This window comes from Melanaphis sacchari, unplaced genomic scaffold (assembly GCF_002803265.2).
Source record: "Melanaphis sacchari strain LSU unplaced genomic scaffold, SCAv2.0 Contig395_pilon_pilon, whole genome shotgun sequence".
Lineage (NCBI taxonomy): Eukaryota > Metazoa > Arthropoda > Insecta > Hemiptera > Aphididae > Melanaphis > Melanaphis sacchari.
This window is the reverse complement of record NW_020271251.1, coordinates 293946-311693: the sequence shown is the minus strand read 5'-3', so window position 1 is coordinate 311693 and position 17748 is coordinate 293946. Positions and strand designations below refer to the sequence as shown.

The following is a 17748-nucleotide window of genomic DNA, read 5'->3' as shown; positions in this document are numbered from 1 at the left end:
TACAATGCACATAACTTATATATCAACTTCACAATAAACACTATTGCACAAATATATTATTTTATAATATTATATTGTAATAGTACAAGAAATCATGCTGTGCAATCGAATATTACTTTATCACGATGCGACGACTCACATCAGCAACTAGGGTCAGTCTTGCCCACCCGGCTACCCAGCGGTTGGAATACCTTAGATATTTTTAATTATTTTAGGTCCATAGCCAAATAGAATAATGTTTATTTAAATCACTTATGACCGGGTCATTTTAAATTGTTTTTTAACAATTATAAACGTCATTGTGTATCCAACATAATGTGCATACTTATACAGCATTCAAATACTAATTTCTTATACTTCCAAACACACAAGTTAGTTAAGTATAAACGAACTAGTATTACCAAACTTAAAATTTTAAAAACTAAACTTGTCTTTGATAAGTTATAATATCTAGATCAATTAACATGTCTATTTGTCGAAGAAGAAATTTCATCATTAAATTTATAAGCGATTTTAAAAATATTAATATGTAAGTTAGATCTTTAAACAATAAATTTCAAAAAACTTCTAATTTAATAATAAATTATAATTCATTTAATTAATATTATTTATGTTAATTGATTATTTCATTATTATTTTTTAATTTTTTTTTTTTTAAGATAAATCATTTTCTATTTTATGTGTACATATGTTTTTTTACATTAAAAGAATACCTAAAACATTGATTTTATATTTTTTGTTTTTAATTATTATGATAATAAATTATTTTATTGGAACAAACTGAAAGAAAAATAATTTTTATTTTTTTTTAATTAGGTAGTATGGGGCATAGTGGTCTATTAAAAATTAATGTGCTAGTGGCCCAATCATGGCTGACACTGTCAAAAATGTCGTATATGTATAACTACATCAATATTATATATGAATATTTAAATATTATATTATTTGTTTCTATGTGTTGTATTTATTCCATATTTACACACATTTATAAACATACAAAAAATGTTGAAAGGTAATATGTAAAATTTACAAAAATGTCACCCTCCCACAAATACACAAATTATATGATCAAATTTTGTAACTGAGTTTATATCATGTAAAATGTAATCGTTATTGATTATTTTAGAGTCAACACAGACTTACCGTAGGACTGTGAAAATAGATCTATTATAAAAATAGGTAACTGCTTGAAATGTGCCTAAATATTTTTAAAATGTCATTGATTATAATAAAATATATTACCTAAGTAAAATTTATAAGTCTCCACGAATAATATTTTCGTCATCGAGATATAAACGTATCAAACCTTAAATAACCAATTGCCAATTATAACTTAAAAGTTTCAAACACTAAACATAGATAGACATATAGTTTATTTTTGAGATCCTAAAAATGTTGGGCAAGTAAATATTTTTTAACTGAATAAAGTTAAGTTTATATTAAAAAATATGCAATTACTTTAATTTCAAATAAATAAAAATAAAAACACATTTTTCACTTTTTAAAATATTTTTGTCCTTTTTTCAACTTTTTAATAAAAAAATAATGATCTGCATCAGAAGGTATAATATCATATATGTTTAGTTAAGAAAATAATGAATAATTATAATGACTTGGAGAGACTAAAGATCCCTTGTTATATTCTTGCACACGAGTCCCCAAACACATAATTTTGGCACTAGTTAGAACAAAAAATAATTTCATCAAATATACTTGAATTTAATATAGCATCAAATAGATGGTATAAAGTATTTACATTTTTTTAAACAATCAATCAAAGTTCACTTTCATAAAATATCAAGTAAATTTTTAAAATAGAAATCCTAGGTATTTTTTTTTCTTTTTAATTTAAAGACCTTAAACAATTTGTACATGATTTTAAAATTTATTGCAAATGGATAAGTTTTGAGTATTCTATATAATACATTGTAATATAATTAAATGATGATGATGATAATAAATCTGCCATATGTATTGAAAATATTAAATAATAAAAAAACAATCAAATAAATAACTATGTTTTTGTATTGGTATTTTCATGACAATTGTCCCGTCATTTCTAGCAATATTGAATTTTATTTTATTTACGAACTTCGCTGTAAAATATTGTCATCGTCGTTATTTTAGTTACCTATTAAGTTATGTAATATTTAAACAACAGCCTAATGGCACTTGTGTAATTTTCAAGTTCAAAATAGATTGAATTAATTATTTAAATTATTTAATTTATTTTTAACAAAAAAAAAAAAAATGTGTCAGGTAAATGGCATTTCAGTAAATCAAGTTGTTTGCTAATATGACACGAAAAAATACAAAATCAAATAATTAAATAAATATATGTTTAAATAGGGCTAATAGACTTGGAAACTACAGAACCGATTGGCACCAAATTTTACTCAATTATTCTTTGAAACTTGGGGAATGTTCTAGCTTTGATTTTTAACCTTAAATAGTTGATATACTGTGGATGATTTGGGTGCATGTTTTCAAAAGTCAAGTTTTAAAATGCCGAGTTTTAGAATGAATAGATTTAGAAAATCTATATTTTAAAATATGAAACTTTTAGAAAATCTGTGTTTTAAAAAAATGTTAAATGGTGTTTTAGAATATTAAATATTTTTGATTGGGAAGGAGAAATATCAAAATACAGAGTTTTTAAATAAAATACTGTCTTATTTTGTAATAAAATTTACGATATAGAATGTATAAATTATGATACACTTCCAAATCTGTAATAAGTTTGTTTGATTGGGAATACGGAAAATATCAATAAACATAATATTTATAAATATTATGCTTTGTTACTCAATAATCGTTATCAAATTTTTATTTCATTAATATTGCAAATTATTATCGTAGAATTACGATAGAATTCTATATTGATATAATATTATGTGATTATTTTATATCTGATTAAATACAAGAAATATCACAAAGTAGTTCACCTTAGTTTAGTGACGTACATCGTACCAAATACCTACGTAGTGTCACATAAATAATTATCATAAATAATTGGCCAAAATGCAAAATACAATTTCTAATATTACATTGATGTCGATGAAATCAACTCATCTAAAACATGATACGTTAGAAGTAAACGGGTATTTATACGTTTTCAATAAAATTTATGGCAAAATAGTTTATTATTGGAGATGCCGCAACTGTACAGCTAAGTTACAAACTACTATGATAACCAACACACACATATCCGATGATAAAGGTAAGCTATTTAGTATTTCCGATCACTGTCGTGGCCCAATTCCGCAGATAATTGAATGTAAAAAAATTAAAAATGTCTTAAAAAGAAAGGCAGCTGAGACTAACGATACACCAAGTTCTATGTACTAAGATTCAATTTCACAAGTAAAAAATATTAAAGTTTCTCAAATTTCAAAATGCTCAGCTAAATCAATTGTAAAAAGGCAAAGAAAAACAATTATCAAAGAACCAAAGCACATTTTTGATTTTTATGATTTATCTGTTGATATATTGAGTGGAAAGAAATTTTTAAATAAAACTGTTAAACGAAATGATGATGATTATACCTATCATGATTTTCACAACAATTGAAAATTGTAATTATTTAAAGAATTTAAAATTTTGGATTTTAGACGGAACTTTTAAATCATATCCTAAGCTTTTTAAACAATTTTATATTGTGCTGCAGGGTTCAATATCACGAGATGGAAACGAAATGTTATTTCCATTAGTATTTGCATTAATGACTGGCAAAGATAAAAATGTATATAACATTTTATTTTCTAATCTAAATTAATTTGCGAAGAAAATGGAATCTTTTTTAAAGAAAATAATAATTTGGAAATAATAACCGATTTCGAAATGGCAGCGATTAATGCAATCAATAACGTATTTCCGTTTGCAATTCATTCGACATGTTTTTTTCATTTACAACAGTCCATATATCGAAAGATTCAAGCGTTAGGTTTGGTTACAAAGTACCAAAATGTGCTAGAGTTTAATTTTCGAGCCCGTAAAATTGTAAATTTAGCATTTTTACCCCCTGAGAAAGTGAAGAAAGCGTGGAGTATTTTGAAATCTGAATTAGAGAACGATGAAATTTATTTAGTAACATATTTTGAAGAAAACTACGTGGTTGGAAAAATTAGAATGAGGTTTAGAAAAAAAGAAGCAACGCGTTACAAACCATGTTTTCCAATTGAAATGTGGTCAGTACATAGTCGAGCTGTCAACGAAAAGCCAAGAACATCCAATTCAGCAGAAGGTTAGCATAACAAAATACATCGTTTATTATCAACACACCCAGGTATACCCAGGTAAATGGACTTTCTAAAACCTGCCTCAATACCACTGTGGATCACGTTTCACGCAGTCACACATGCATTTCGTTTTGAATTCAGATAAATTTCGAATATTTTTTGGTTAATTCATAGGGTCGGCGGTTGCTATTAATTACAAAAATAAAAAAGACTGAAAATATAATAAAATATTTTATCAATACATATAAATAAATATATTTATGTTTGCTGTTTATACATTCAAAAACTACTCTATCAAATATATACCAACCAAGCGCTGTATCCAATCACCATAACGGATTGCCCATTTCGATCAATTTGGTCCACACAGTGATGTGTACACCGATGTAAATTTGCCCGTGAACGAAGATAGACACATAGCCACATAGGACACACCTTTATTACGCCATGTTTTACATTTATTCATTTTTCACGAGAAATGTCGGGTTGTAAAGCTTTCGAGTAACACAAATTGTAGTATTTTATTCTAAATTTTAAATATTAAGTATAAACACATCAAATATTTATATATATTAAAAAAATTATTTATTTTTTTTTGCATTTAATATAATAAATAGATATCCGGTAACTATGAAAATCAATTTTAATGGATCAATATGGGCATATGGGCATAAAATAGATTGACTTTGGAACTTTGGAGCCAGAGTGCTACGCATTCCTGTACATCCGGTAGTTTTAGCACTGCAATCATTATTCACCTGAGAAAATAATAGTGCTTGTGTAATTTAGTAGGTACTTTAATATGGCCATATTTGTATAATCGCATCTATTTCATTTACCCTATAATTAATCTTAAATTGCAACAATTAAATTGTTTTATTCTTGTTAAATTTCAAATATTTTATTTAATCCAAATATCAGACCTATTATCAAAAAATATATACTTAATGAAGTAAACAAACATTTTGAATATTTTAAATTTTAAACGGAGCTAGAGATATATTATTGATTTTAATGTTTTACAATAATGTGTCGTTTTTTTTTCTTTTGTCTACCATCATATGTTATTCAGTAAATGTATTTAAAAATCACGAGTGTTAAATATTCTCTATTAAAATGCCATATGTATCTAAAAGTTGTAAAGTGTACAATATACACTTCTTAAAGACTAAAGTCATCTATCCATGTACATATCAGTACCAATATCCTTAATTTTTTAAAATATTTTGCGCAGTTAACCTTACTTTTTCAACACGCACATGTTTCAATTTGATTTTGTATCAATTAGTCTATTCTTTCATCTACTTAACCAACCATCAGTGGAATCAACCTGCTTGTGATCCTTTTTTTGTATTAATTTCTTCGGCTTAACTCAACATGGGATCAGAAATACGAACACTACGATTCGCCATTAATGGGGTTCATTTACTTCTTTAACCCATCGATTGAAGGATCTTCCTCTTCACTTTTACGCATTTAATCAAATGTTTGATTTGAATTAGAGATTTTGCCTAATATGATTACTTCGTTGTAGATTTTCACAATATTTCGTATACAGATATAAATATATAATTATTCAGCTATTTGACGTTGAGATGTGCCTAGCAAAAGCTTTTTTATATGGTCTAAGATTACGATGTTTCGGTCAAAGTAAATAACTTTTTGAGGCATAGTTACACGTTGAAATCCACCTATTAGTCAGAATTTAATTAGATTGTCGTTGTTATTCCGAGTAAATGAGAGAAAGCCACAAGTGTACCATTTATTTTCAGTTCTTATCGCTTGAATTTTCCATCTTTTTATACGATCTGTTATCTGTGTAACATGTACTCAATATTAATCTTTAATAAAATAAAAACTGCTCCCATTAGACGATGTTATTTTTAACCAAATAAACATACACTGAAATCAATGAAATCGGAACTAGACCCCATTGTCCATAATAATATAAAAAAAATCTCACGAATGATATTATACTCAAATGTAAATGATACTTCAAAATTAAAAATAATAATCTTATAAAATAATCAAAATTATTTAATTAACATTGAATAAATTAATTATAAATATATTTTAAATAGGTTTATCCATAGCTTGACTTATGACCCTATCATCCTGCATTAAATACATTTATATAATTTTATTTATTCTTCAAATCATAATAAATACAAAATACAATTAATAAATAAAAATTTCTGAATGCATTGCATTAATCATTCATAAATAACAACACATAAATATATCACTTATCTTTAGTATTTCTGCCTAAATAACTTTCAGATATTTCTCTTGCAGCCACATTGGTTCTCAATGCAGATGGCACATTATTATGAGTTAAATATAATGAACCAGCCAACAAACTACGCCCAGTAGATGCTAACTGCTCACAGACTAATCGACAATTCTTTCCACTATTTCCGGCTAATGCTCGACGTGTAAGATTGTTCATCATCTCTTCACAATCAACCAATTGTTCTACCAGACCATATTCAAGAATAGTGTCCAATACCAAATCAGGTAGTTCCTTAACATAACAATTTATATAATATATATATATATATATATATATATTATTATTACATTATACTGATTTTTAATTACTTACGTGGTTAGTTTGAAAATAACTTATAGCAGCTGCTTCTACAGAACTTTCACCAGATAATAAATACAGTAAATAAAGTAAAATATTGTTTACATTTGGAATACTACTTAAATCTTCTAATTCCTATAAAAGTTACAGTATAGTAAAATTAATATGAAAATAATTATCAAACTAATAATCATAGAAATATAATATACCTGTTTAGTGAAATTGTGTTTACTACAGGTATATTTTAGTACAGATATTGAGATTCGAAACTCATGAGGTTGAAACACTAATAACCGCTTCACAGCTTCAACCCATATTTCATTAAAACTGAAAATCAAAACAATTTATAAGGTAACATTTTTTTTTTTTTTTCGTAATTAGTTATAAAACTCTAAATTTATTGTTTTATCTTTCTAATGATAATATATTTTTACTATGTTATAGTTTAAAATATTTGTGAAAATCAATTGAAATATAATATTATGATCAAAATACACTTTTTGATTTTCAAATAGTATATACTATTGTTTATTAAGTATTTATTTAATAATAATAATGAATTTATAATCAAAAAAAAATTAACAAATTATGTTGGACAGAGTTATCTATTCTGTTAGAGTAAAAACATTTTAATAAATAATATAAAATTACATTATAAACCTTTAATCAATTATTAATATGTAAATATATTTTATCATCATTTTATACAATATGATCAATAACCATTTAAATAAAATGAAAATATGTCCAACCAAAAAGTTTATTTTATATGATGTATGACTCACTCTTTTGTCTGGGATAAAAGCTTAACAATTTTATCAACATCAGCTGGTGATTTAATCTGTTCTATTAACTGGTTGAAATCTATATTATCTTGGCAGTCATCAGACACTGAAGATGTCTATAATATTATTTTTATAAGAAAACTTTACCAACTTATAATAGGTTAAATTAAATTAATTATTAAAAATTATAAATAAAAGAACTTACAGAGCGAGATAGTTTAATACAAAGTTGTATTTTCTCTGGTAGACTTTTTAACAACCTATTTAGTACAGGAGCGCTACACCCGGTTTGTTGGGCTATGGAAAATGTTTCATACGTAGTTTCAGGGTTTAACAATAACTTGTAATCAATATCTATAAAAAGAATAACAAATATTAATATTTTTGTATTCTTAATAGTTGATAATTTTTACCTGGAATAGTACTATGAACTCTCTTCAGCAGTTTAATATGTTGAATAGGTGTCATATCATCTTCAAACTGCCTTTGATCATTAGGATTGATAAAATTTAAAACAGTATAGTAAGCAATCAAAACATTATGGTTAGTTCCTGGCACGTCTTCATAAACTTCGAGCATAAGACTATTATTAAATTGTTGGTTATTTTGAATCAAACTATTAAATGTCATTGTTGTTAAGATTTCTTCAATATTTCTTGCAGGTATTGTGTGTACACAATGTTTTAAAAATTCTAACAGTAATTTATCATTTATATCTAATGATTGCCTACTGCATATTTCCAGTGCATTTTCCAGATGTTTTATTTGGCCAGTTCTATTGTAAAAATGTAAAAATATAATAATTTTTCAATAAGAAAAAAAAAAAAAGATTTTAAATACAATAAATAATAATAAATAATACAAAAAGAAATCTTTACCTAGCCATTCTTATAAGTTCTTTGTTCATTTCTTCTGGGCTTACATTCAAATCCAAACCTTTTGCACATTTACTATACAACAATGCATATTTACGTAAATATTGTTCTTTTTTCGGATCAAATACTGAAGATTTAACATCAAGATCAGACATAACTTCTTTAATTAACTAAAAAAAATTACATTTAATTATTTATATTAAAAAACAGTATAAGAGAATTTCAAAGAACTAAATGCTTTTTTATTGTACTTCTTTGTTTTAAATTTTTCTTTTCTTAGATAACTATAAAAAACTTTATCACTATACATTCATTAATATAATTATTATAATCAATAAGAAAGTATACTAAATGTATTCAAAGTAATAATTAGTTATAAACAATCTTTATTTCTATAGAAAAATTCAGAGTAAGTCAGATTAAGACTATTTACTTTTTAAATATTACTATAATCACCTTACCTCCTAATCATAGTTTTTATCATCAAAATACCAATTATATCCAATTTTCAACTATAAACCTCCCTCAAAGGTGAAAATCAAAGCATTTATACTGGCTCAAAAATGATGAAAAATAGAATAAAAACACATCATTGTAAAATAAATACATTCATCAGTCTGCTTAGAATCAAAAAATAAAAGATATTTTTTGGGTAAATTGAGTATGTTATTTGTTATTTCTTGGTAATAGTTAAACAGATTTTGTCTTGACATAAGTTTAAAATGAAAAAAATATAAATATTTTATATTTTTACAGGATTACAATATTATAAATAATTAATTAATTACTGCTTAGTATTTATATTTTATACTGTATACATTTTTTTTTATTTGCAAAATAAAATTACTTACTTGATCAGTAGGTAATTTGAAAATATCAACATCAACCATAAATTTATGTGCATAACGTAATGCATAAATATATAGGGCTAGTTTAGTACTAAGAACACCTTCGCAATGATTGAAACACTCATCTACAATATCATCGTCTGATATATGCAAAAAACATAATACTGACATTTTTGAATCATATCCAAGATATTTGAAACCATAAATAGCCAAAACTATAAAATACAATTTAAATATAATACTTAAAATATTCAAAATATCTGACATAGAAATTTACCTTTGTCATAATTTGAATGATTATAAGAGATTGTAAGCAATTCACTTAAATTAGACAATAACTCATCATGTGATAGTCCAACTTCAACACAATTAGAACAATTTAAATGTAATGAACTATCATTATTTGATACAGCAAGATAATTGATATTTTTAATTCTAATTTTCAAACATATGTGTAATTAACAATTTGATAAATTAATGAAATAATAGTAATTAAAATACTAACATTGGAACATCTAATTGAGAATCAAATCCAGTTAATTGTTCAGTATTTTCGTTCTCCAACAATTTCCTTTAAAATTAAAATCAAAATACTTGAAAAATTAAATTTTTTAAATAATTATTACATTAAAATTCATTAAAACCTATATCATTTATATATTCTCTGTTTTATATACTTGTAACATAGCAAATTTACATACTAACTCCTAGTAATTTACTTATAGTTAATAATAGAGTAAAAATACATATTATCAAATTTTTAAAAGTCTACATGAAATGTGACCAAACATATTTTTATACAGAAACGAGTTAATTTAAAAAAAATATACTCAAACTTATTTTAAAACAATAATATACTAAAAAATCTTTTTATTCGGACAATATTTATACTCATCTATAAATTTGATATAATGTAAATTTTATCTTATACTGACTATAATTAAATTTTAGTAAGAATCAAGAATGTATATTTACTGTAATATATTTTTTATAAGATAAAAAAATACATGTGGCTTAATATCCTTTAAATTTTTAATATTATTAAGTTAATGTTAATCAAATATTTAGATTACAAAAATAAACAAGAACAATTTAAAATACCTAATTAATATATAATTAAATCACCTTAATTCAATAATTGAAACAATTTTTTCCACAGGACAATTAAGCACAGCAAATGACAATACTTTTATTTTCAAATTAATATCAATAATATCATTATGTACTCCTAATTCAATGCATAATGGCCATACTGATGGTTCATTTTTGTCCATCAATTGAACACATATTTTAGAAGCAAATTTCAAATCATTAACCTAGAAAAAAAGCTTAAATTAAAATTATTGATACTCATTATACATAATAAAAACACATATTTCAATATATTACTTGATATGCAGCCATAGCACATTTGAATAAAATATTAGATTCGGTAGAAATAAAGTTTTCATGACATCTAATATCTAACTTGCTAGCTAATGTTATCAATTTTTTCAATAATGTGTAATTGTTTGGTTTAGAAGATAAAGTAATGTCAATCAATTTCCATTTATTTTTACATTGACGCACTATAAAATATTACGTGCATAGCATATTGATGTAATAATCATAGTTTTACATTATTACTTTAAAATATAATTACCTTGGACTGGAAGTAATTTGGTACTGAGAGTATTAAATATTGTCATAGCAGAAATTAAATTCCATTCGTGTACTAGTAAATCTTCAACATCAGGTATAATTTGTAAACATAATCTAAAAATAATAGTTTTTTTTATTATTATTACTAAGAATTATTCCAGCAATAAGATCAAATAAACTTTAAAATAGTTATTTAAAAAAATGTATGTTGATTAACAAGTTGTGATTAAACTTTTAAATTAAAATGTTAATGATTAAAGTAATAATTTTCAATTCTATAAAAAATATAAATAAATCATTAATTGTATTTACTTTGCTAAGGCCATTGATGCATCATTAAAAGACTTTGATTGATCAAAATACATATAAAATGAATCTTTAACAAGCTTTAAACTCAAATGCACTGGTAATTTACCCAATAAAATATCTTTACTCAATGGTATTATTTTTTGATTTTGACTACCCAACAGCATTTTTACATACTCCTAAAAATTTTAAATACAAGTTAAATATTTACAAAATAACAAAAACGTTAATTAATTTGTTTTTACCTCATAACATATTTCAGTTGAAAGTGTTGGAAAACAAAACTCTGCTATTTTTAACAAATCACTAAGTATATTTGACCAATACTTTTCAGTTTGATTTTTTCTAATAAAAATAATTACAATTCAGTTTTAAAAAAAAATATAAATATTAATAATTTTAAATTTTTTAATTTTTAAGTTGCTTACATTGATGTATATTCACAAATAGATATTATGACTTTTCGAAAAAAATCACTATTGGTTAAATTGTCAATTAACACTTTGAGAGGATGTCTAATACCATATGTAAGTAATAATTTTGAAGCATTTATAATTTGCCTTGTATCTTCAAGTTTTTTAATACTAGGTTTGTTTTCAATAGTGTTTCTGAAATAAAAATAATATATTTAAATTTTTATTATATTTAATAATTAAATAACCCTTTAAATTTTACATTACTTTATACTTTTTAACAATGACAAAACTATGCTTTGTGCCTCATCTAATTGATCAGTTCCTGTATAAGTATAAATGCATTTAAGTCCTAGATCTATTTTTGTTTCATCTGATATATTTATGCACCAACCATTAATTTGAACATATTCAAAATACTGAAATTTCCATAAAATTATTATTTTTATTACTTTTTTTTTTAACTATTATTAACTATAAAAATCAATAAAAAAAAAATCACCAGTGACAATTTTTTTAAACAACTTTGACTTGTCTGTATTAGATATTGTTCCAACAAATAAAATGTATTTGCTTTAGTTTGAATAAATGGTAAGAAATAGTTTGTTAAATTATTCAAGAATAAATTTTCATCACACTATAAGTTACAAAAATTTTAAATTAATTATAAAGTAAAAAAAAATTGTTTAACTAATTTACAAACTTTTGACATAAACAATGATGCTTTTTCTAGGGTGTTCAATTGTTCAATATCTTCCAAGAACATATTCTCTAAGCCGACTTCATATACCAAGACTTCTAGAACGGATAAATCTTCATGCAACTGTTCTAATCCCTAATTTTTTTAAATTTGTATGTATATTTATAAATATATAAATGTCAATAAAAATAAAAATTAGATAATTAAATTTTTACCTTAATGTTGTTTTCACGAGCAATGGTAGCCATTTCTAATGTATGTTGAACTAATCTTGTACATAACTCAATATTTCTAATTCTTATTGTATACCAATGAATGAGATCGTGTTCAGTTAAAAATACAGTTTTTATATTCTCAAAAGTGCCAGTTAATAATTTAAATCTATCAGACTCACACCAATCAAGTTCTCTTAAGATTTTTGATTCTAAAAGTATCACTTTTTTTTCAGATGGATCCCATACTGGCAATAAATGTCTAAATTAAAGAAAAAAATGTATTTAATATAATTTATACATTTGATTGCATAAAACAGGAGGTTATCTGTACCAAGTATTCTAAAAATAAATGTTTCATAAGCAGCATTATTATTGACAGGTAGGACAAGTAAAACAAATAATTTTGGTTCAAAATAAATCACTGAACATTGCTATGTAGAAACTAAAAAGTATTGAAAAACACTAGATGCATTGAAAATAAAATTTGACGTATAATAATAAACAAATGTATTAATAAAAAAATTCACTGATTTACATAATTGCATACATGAAGTTTAATTTCATGTCTACACATAAAATAGGGACCTCTGGTAAAAACAAAATTAAAGAAAATTATTATTTTATTATAATTTCTAATTTAGTAGAGAAAAAAAATATATAAATAACATTTTTAAAATTTAAATTTCTATTAAATGTAAGACTAAAGAACTTGTCCCATTATCAAAAAACGTTATGTTGATTTCGTTATCAACACAATTTTTTTTTTTTAAATCACTACACTAAAAACATAACTAATTGACTCAAAATTACAGTCATTGATAAAGGAATACTTTTCAATGCATTAGTTATACATAATTATTGTTCCATATTTACAGTTCAGTGGACAAAAATAACAATAATTAATTTTTATTATGTACTTATTTGTAAAGTTACATTCATTATACCTGTATAACTTGAGCATTAGTGTCTCTGGAAAATCATTCAATATGTCCAACCAATATGGAAGAACATGATCACTGTAGTAGGTAAAAACAATAGAAACTGCGTCAACTTGGCACTGTCTAGCTAATTGCATAGCCCACTGTAAAGGACTCAATTCCCTAAGATGTTTATAAGTTTGAGCGCTGTAAAGAGCTTCACTGTTACCATCCATTTTTTTTAAGATCATTTCATAAGTAGTTAGTTTATCAGAGTAATTTAAAAGTTTTAATCTTGATATGATAAATTCTTTACCTTCTTGACTAAATGTACCTACTTATAAAATATTCAGAAATTAAATTATAATCTATATTATGAAGTTTTAAACTTACCAGTGTTTCTAGATTCTATACTTAGGTATGCAGAGAAATCCGTTATTTCTAAACCATATGCGATCAATTGCTTTGCTCCAGTTAATGTTTCAGAAACCCTATTGCAACACTCGTATATAATCCATTGTTTATCAGATACTTTGCTCTTAAATACAGAAAACAAATTAAAAATGTAATTTATTTTATTTTATTTTTTACTAACCAAAATATTATTAATAGTTTCTTCTAGAACTGAACTATTACACCATTGATGTTTATAAACTAAATCTTTATCTAAATTATATTTCAATGCAAGTTGTAATGCATCATCATATTGCTTTTCCTGTATCTGTAAAATATCAAAATAAAAAAATAGTATGACATCATATAAAAATATGTTTTAAATACCTCAATCATAAAGTCTAGTTGATTATGTAAGTTCAAAATGTGTTATGATATACAAATATTAAAATCAATTTGTTAATAATGAAAATGGCTATCATTTTTAAGTACTATTAAGAAATAAAAAAAAATGTATTACTGCTTTTTTTTTTTATAAATACTTTAACATTTTAATATTACTTTTTTCATGAGTAATTCTTGAGGAGTAGTTTTGGTTACAGCAATTAATTTGTACACATTAGCTGTAGCTGGTTTGGCATTTACACTACAATCCTTAAACACATTAAATCAAAACAAACATTTAAAAAAAAAATTTTTTATTTATTCATTAATTAGCAGTTAGCAACTTTTAAAATTCAATAACTTTCATTATCTTTAGGAGTTTTTAAAAACTTTAAAAATATTTCCCAACCTTATATCTTATAATATTATTAAAATTTATCTTGATAAATTATAATGCATTAAATGTAAATATTTTATTAAAATTGTAATATAAAAATACCTGAGAATTATTGACAGACTCTATTGTTTCATAATCAGCAACAACAAAATTATTGCTATTATATGAACCACATAATTTGAAATTAAAAGGATTCATTTTAGTAATAACTACACTCTGTTGACCTTTTTCACGGCAAATGATAAGAGTGCCATCAAAGCAACCCAAAATTAGAAGCTGAATCAAAAAACATCTTCTTAATCAACAATATCTTAGTTTAAATATTTTCTATAAAATCAAACAAAATATATACCTCGTTACACCACCACTCAATATCGACAATGCCACCCAACTCTTTTTGATCATTTATAGACCAATTCTTGCAAATACTAAAAATTAAAATTATTAAAACTATAATACTTATAAAAAAGTAATAATAGTTGTAAGATTTTAACTATTAATATAATGATACAAACACAAGTGTTTACAATATGATTAAGAATGAATATTAGTACATAGTAACACTTACTAAATTCTAAAATATTTTTTGAAATACAAAATTGTAAAATTTTACCCTTATTTAATTAGAATTGTATTCTACCATTTAATTTCAACAATTAAACCATACTTCAAAAATTAGGTTCAAAGACAACTCTTTTTAAACCATATCAGTTATTACCTACCTTATTTCTGGAAAATTCCAAATGCTAACTGTTCTGGTTCCATATAAACACGCTAACAATGTAGATGAAGGAGATAAGCTCATTTTAATAATATATTTCTGCAATTCAAAATATATAAAATAATAAATTTAAATTTAGTGTATCAGAAAATTAAAATAACTTACATTGTTTTTACGAAATATCGTATTAATAAACCTAGATAAAAACCCATCCTGTATAATACTTGAAGATAAAACTGGATTGTAATATGGCTCATATGAAATTATTGACCATAAATTTAAACCAGAATCATTTAAGTCCTAAACATAAATAATTATTTAAAAAATAATAGTATTAAAGTTTTAACAAAAATTTTAAAGACCTACATAATGAGATAATTTTTTAATAAACTAAATTTTGATCATTTTAATCATATTTTTTATAGTGTCAACAACACCACCTTCAATTAAAATAGCCTATCCATCTGATCATCTTTTAAATTTATTGTATTTAGTGTACACAAATTAAAAATAATAAATTTTATTGGAAAAAAAGAAAAGCTTATGTAAGCTTCTCTCAATACTCTTAATCACTATTATCTGTTTAGAATTCGGTAATTTTCTCTTCAACCAAAATTATCTATACATTGTAATTAACTGTAATATATGGCCAATAACTAAAAACTTACCAATTTATTTTGTATATTTGAAGATGTAATTATATAAGATAAATCTAAACATGATGTGACAGATGTCAATAACGAAGCACCTAGTACTTGAATAAAATTAAACGTATGCTGAATTTGATAACCATACACAGGTGATACAGCATAGCTAGTCAACGATCCATTAGCACCAATTAAAATAAGCTCATATGACCTAAAAATAATTAAAATAACTTAAAATACTGTAGAATATTTCAATATTTAAATAAATTTAATAGAAAAACATGAATATGTAACCAAAATTGTAAGAAATACAAACGTACCATTTTGAAGAACGTGTCCGCAAATCTAAAAATACCATTTCTTTGGCAAATATACTATTGGTAGGTTGTTTAATACTGTTTTGGATCTTTTAAATACATACAAAAACAGTTTATATATTAAAAATTTAATTTATATTAATGGTTAAAGTATGCAAATTATAACTTTATCAAAACTAAATGTTTAACTCACAGACTTAATAACAAATAAATTTGAGGCTAAAAGATCATAACAAGCAATGTGACCATGTGTAGTGGCAATTGCAAAAATTGAACAATCTGGACTCCACGACAATACTCTTTTTGATGGGTATAAATCATTTGATATTACATCAGGCACTAAACAAATAATTTAAAAAAACTTTTTATAAATTTAATTAATAATACAATTGTATGTTAAATACAATATATTATGTTTATTAAATACTATATAAACATCTATCCAAATAATTATAGTTACAACTTACAAAGAAGTAATAAACAAAATATCATAAGATACCAATGCACCTCTTAAATTTAAAAATATATATTATTGTATATTAGACTACTTTCAAAAGAAATTGTGGATAAGGATAATACTAAATAAAAAATTAAATGAAAGATATTAGTAATCCAAATAGCCAAAAAGTATCCAAATACCAAATATCAATATATACAATCTAAATTTCAAGTTGAAACAAAAAATTATGATTCAAAATAGGTGGTTTAAAATCAATAAGAAATAGTAATCAGAGTATACTAAATAAGATATGCAAGTTATAGTAAAAAAAAAATTATGCATTCAAATATCTTACATGTTGCCTTAGCTAAAATCTTATTATAATGTTTTTCTGTACGCATTTCTAGCGTATTATGTTGCACAACAGATAAAACTTGACCATTGCCTCCAATACAAAACTTCCACGTTGGATCATTTGAAATAGATGTTTTTGAAGAAAAATAGGGTAAATATGTATATGCACTGATGTAATCAACAATACCTAAAGAACTTTTCTTGGAAGATTTTTTCTGTAAACAAAAGAATAGCAATAGGAATAAAAATAATTGAAAAATAAATTTTTAAACTGTTTGTCATTATGTAGGGAGTACTCGCCAAATCTATAGTTTCATGCCATTGAACGTATTCCGATACGATGTACAAAATTTCTTCGCTCATTTCAGGGAAATACCTATTACTTTATAACCAATATTCAATGTAACCAAAACAAATACCTATTAAAATACTCTAAGTAAAATTTGAAGAAATAATTAATTAACAGGTAAATAATAATAAAATAAATTATATATTTTTGAAAACATAAATGCCAGCGTGTTATCAATTATCATTTATCATCATCGAGATAAAATTCTTGATCATTATC

The 17748-nt window shown here is 24.0% G+C and overlaps 1 protein-coding gene across 2 annotated transcripts; it reads right to left on the bottom strand.

Moving 5' to 3' along the window:
* Positions 1–6363: 6363 nt before the first annotated feature.
* LOC112597193 (neuroblastoma-amplified sequence-like) lies at positions 6364–17673 on the bottom strand. Of its 2 annotated transcripts, none has more exons than XM_025343138.1 (33): positions 17481–17673; positions 17182–17395; positions 16581–16726; positions 16391–16476; positions 16092–16281; positions 15589–15723; positions 15425–15522; positions 15055–15130; positions 14805–14978; positions 14483–14575; positions 14124–14249; positions 13922–14066; positions 13556–13865; positions 12612–12870; positions 12400–12531; positions 12199–12333; positions 11964–12115; positions 11712–11891; positions 11529–11628; positions 11290–11462; positions 10979–11091; positions 10726–10904; positions 10462–10652; positions 9842–9907; positions 9614–9771; positions 9340–9551; positions 8492–8658; positions 8027–8388; positions 7819–7967; positions 7614–7729; positions 7038–7155; positions 6844–6963; positions 6364–6762 (listed from the first exon to the last, which is right to left on the bottom strand). In XM_025343138.1, exons 1-33 carry the CDS (start codon positions 17541–17543, stop codon positions 6481–6483), a joined length of 5220 nt encoding a protein of 1739 aa, XP_025198923.1. In that variant the 5' UTR covers positions 17544–17673; the 3' UTR covers positions 6364–6480. The 2 variants fall into 2 exon arrangements, with proteins under 2 accessions (XP_025198923.1, XP_025198924.1); XM_025343139.1 differs by having other exon boundaries at positions 6481–6762; positions 13556–13862; positions 17481–17543.
* Between the last annotated feature and the right edge of the window lie 75 nt (positions 17674–17748).

Excerpts from the sequence above, each read along its gene's own strand:
- LOC112597193 (XM_025343138.1), bottom strand. The coding sequence starts at position 17,543 with ATGAGCGAAGAAATTTTGTACATCGTATCGGAATACGTTCAATGGCAT. Across the intron at positions 16,477-16,580 it reads ATTTATTTGTTATTAAGTCT|ATCCAAAACAGTATTAAACA; the intron begins GTGAGTTAAACA and ends TGTATTTAAAAG. Across the intron at positions 11,629-11,711 it reads ATTTGTGAATATACATCAAT|AAAAAATCAAACTGAAAAGT; the intron begins GTAAGCAACTTA and ends TATTTTTATTAG.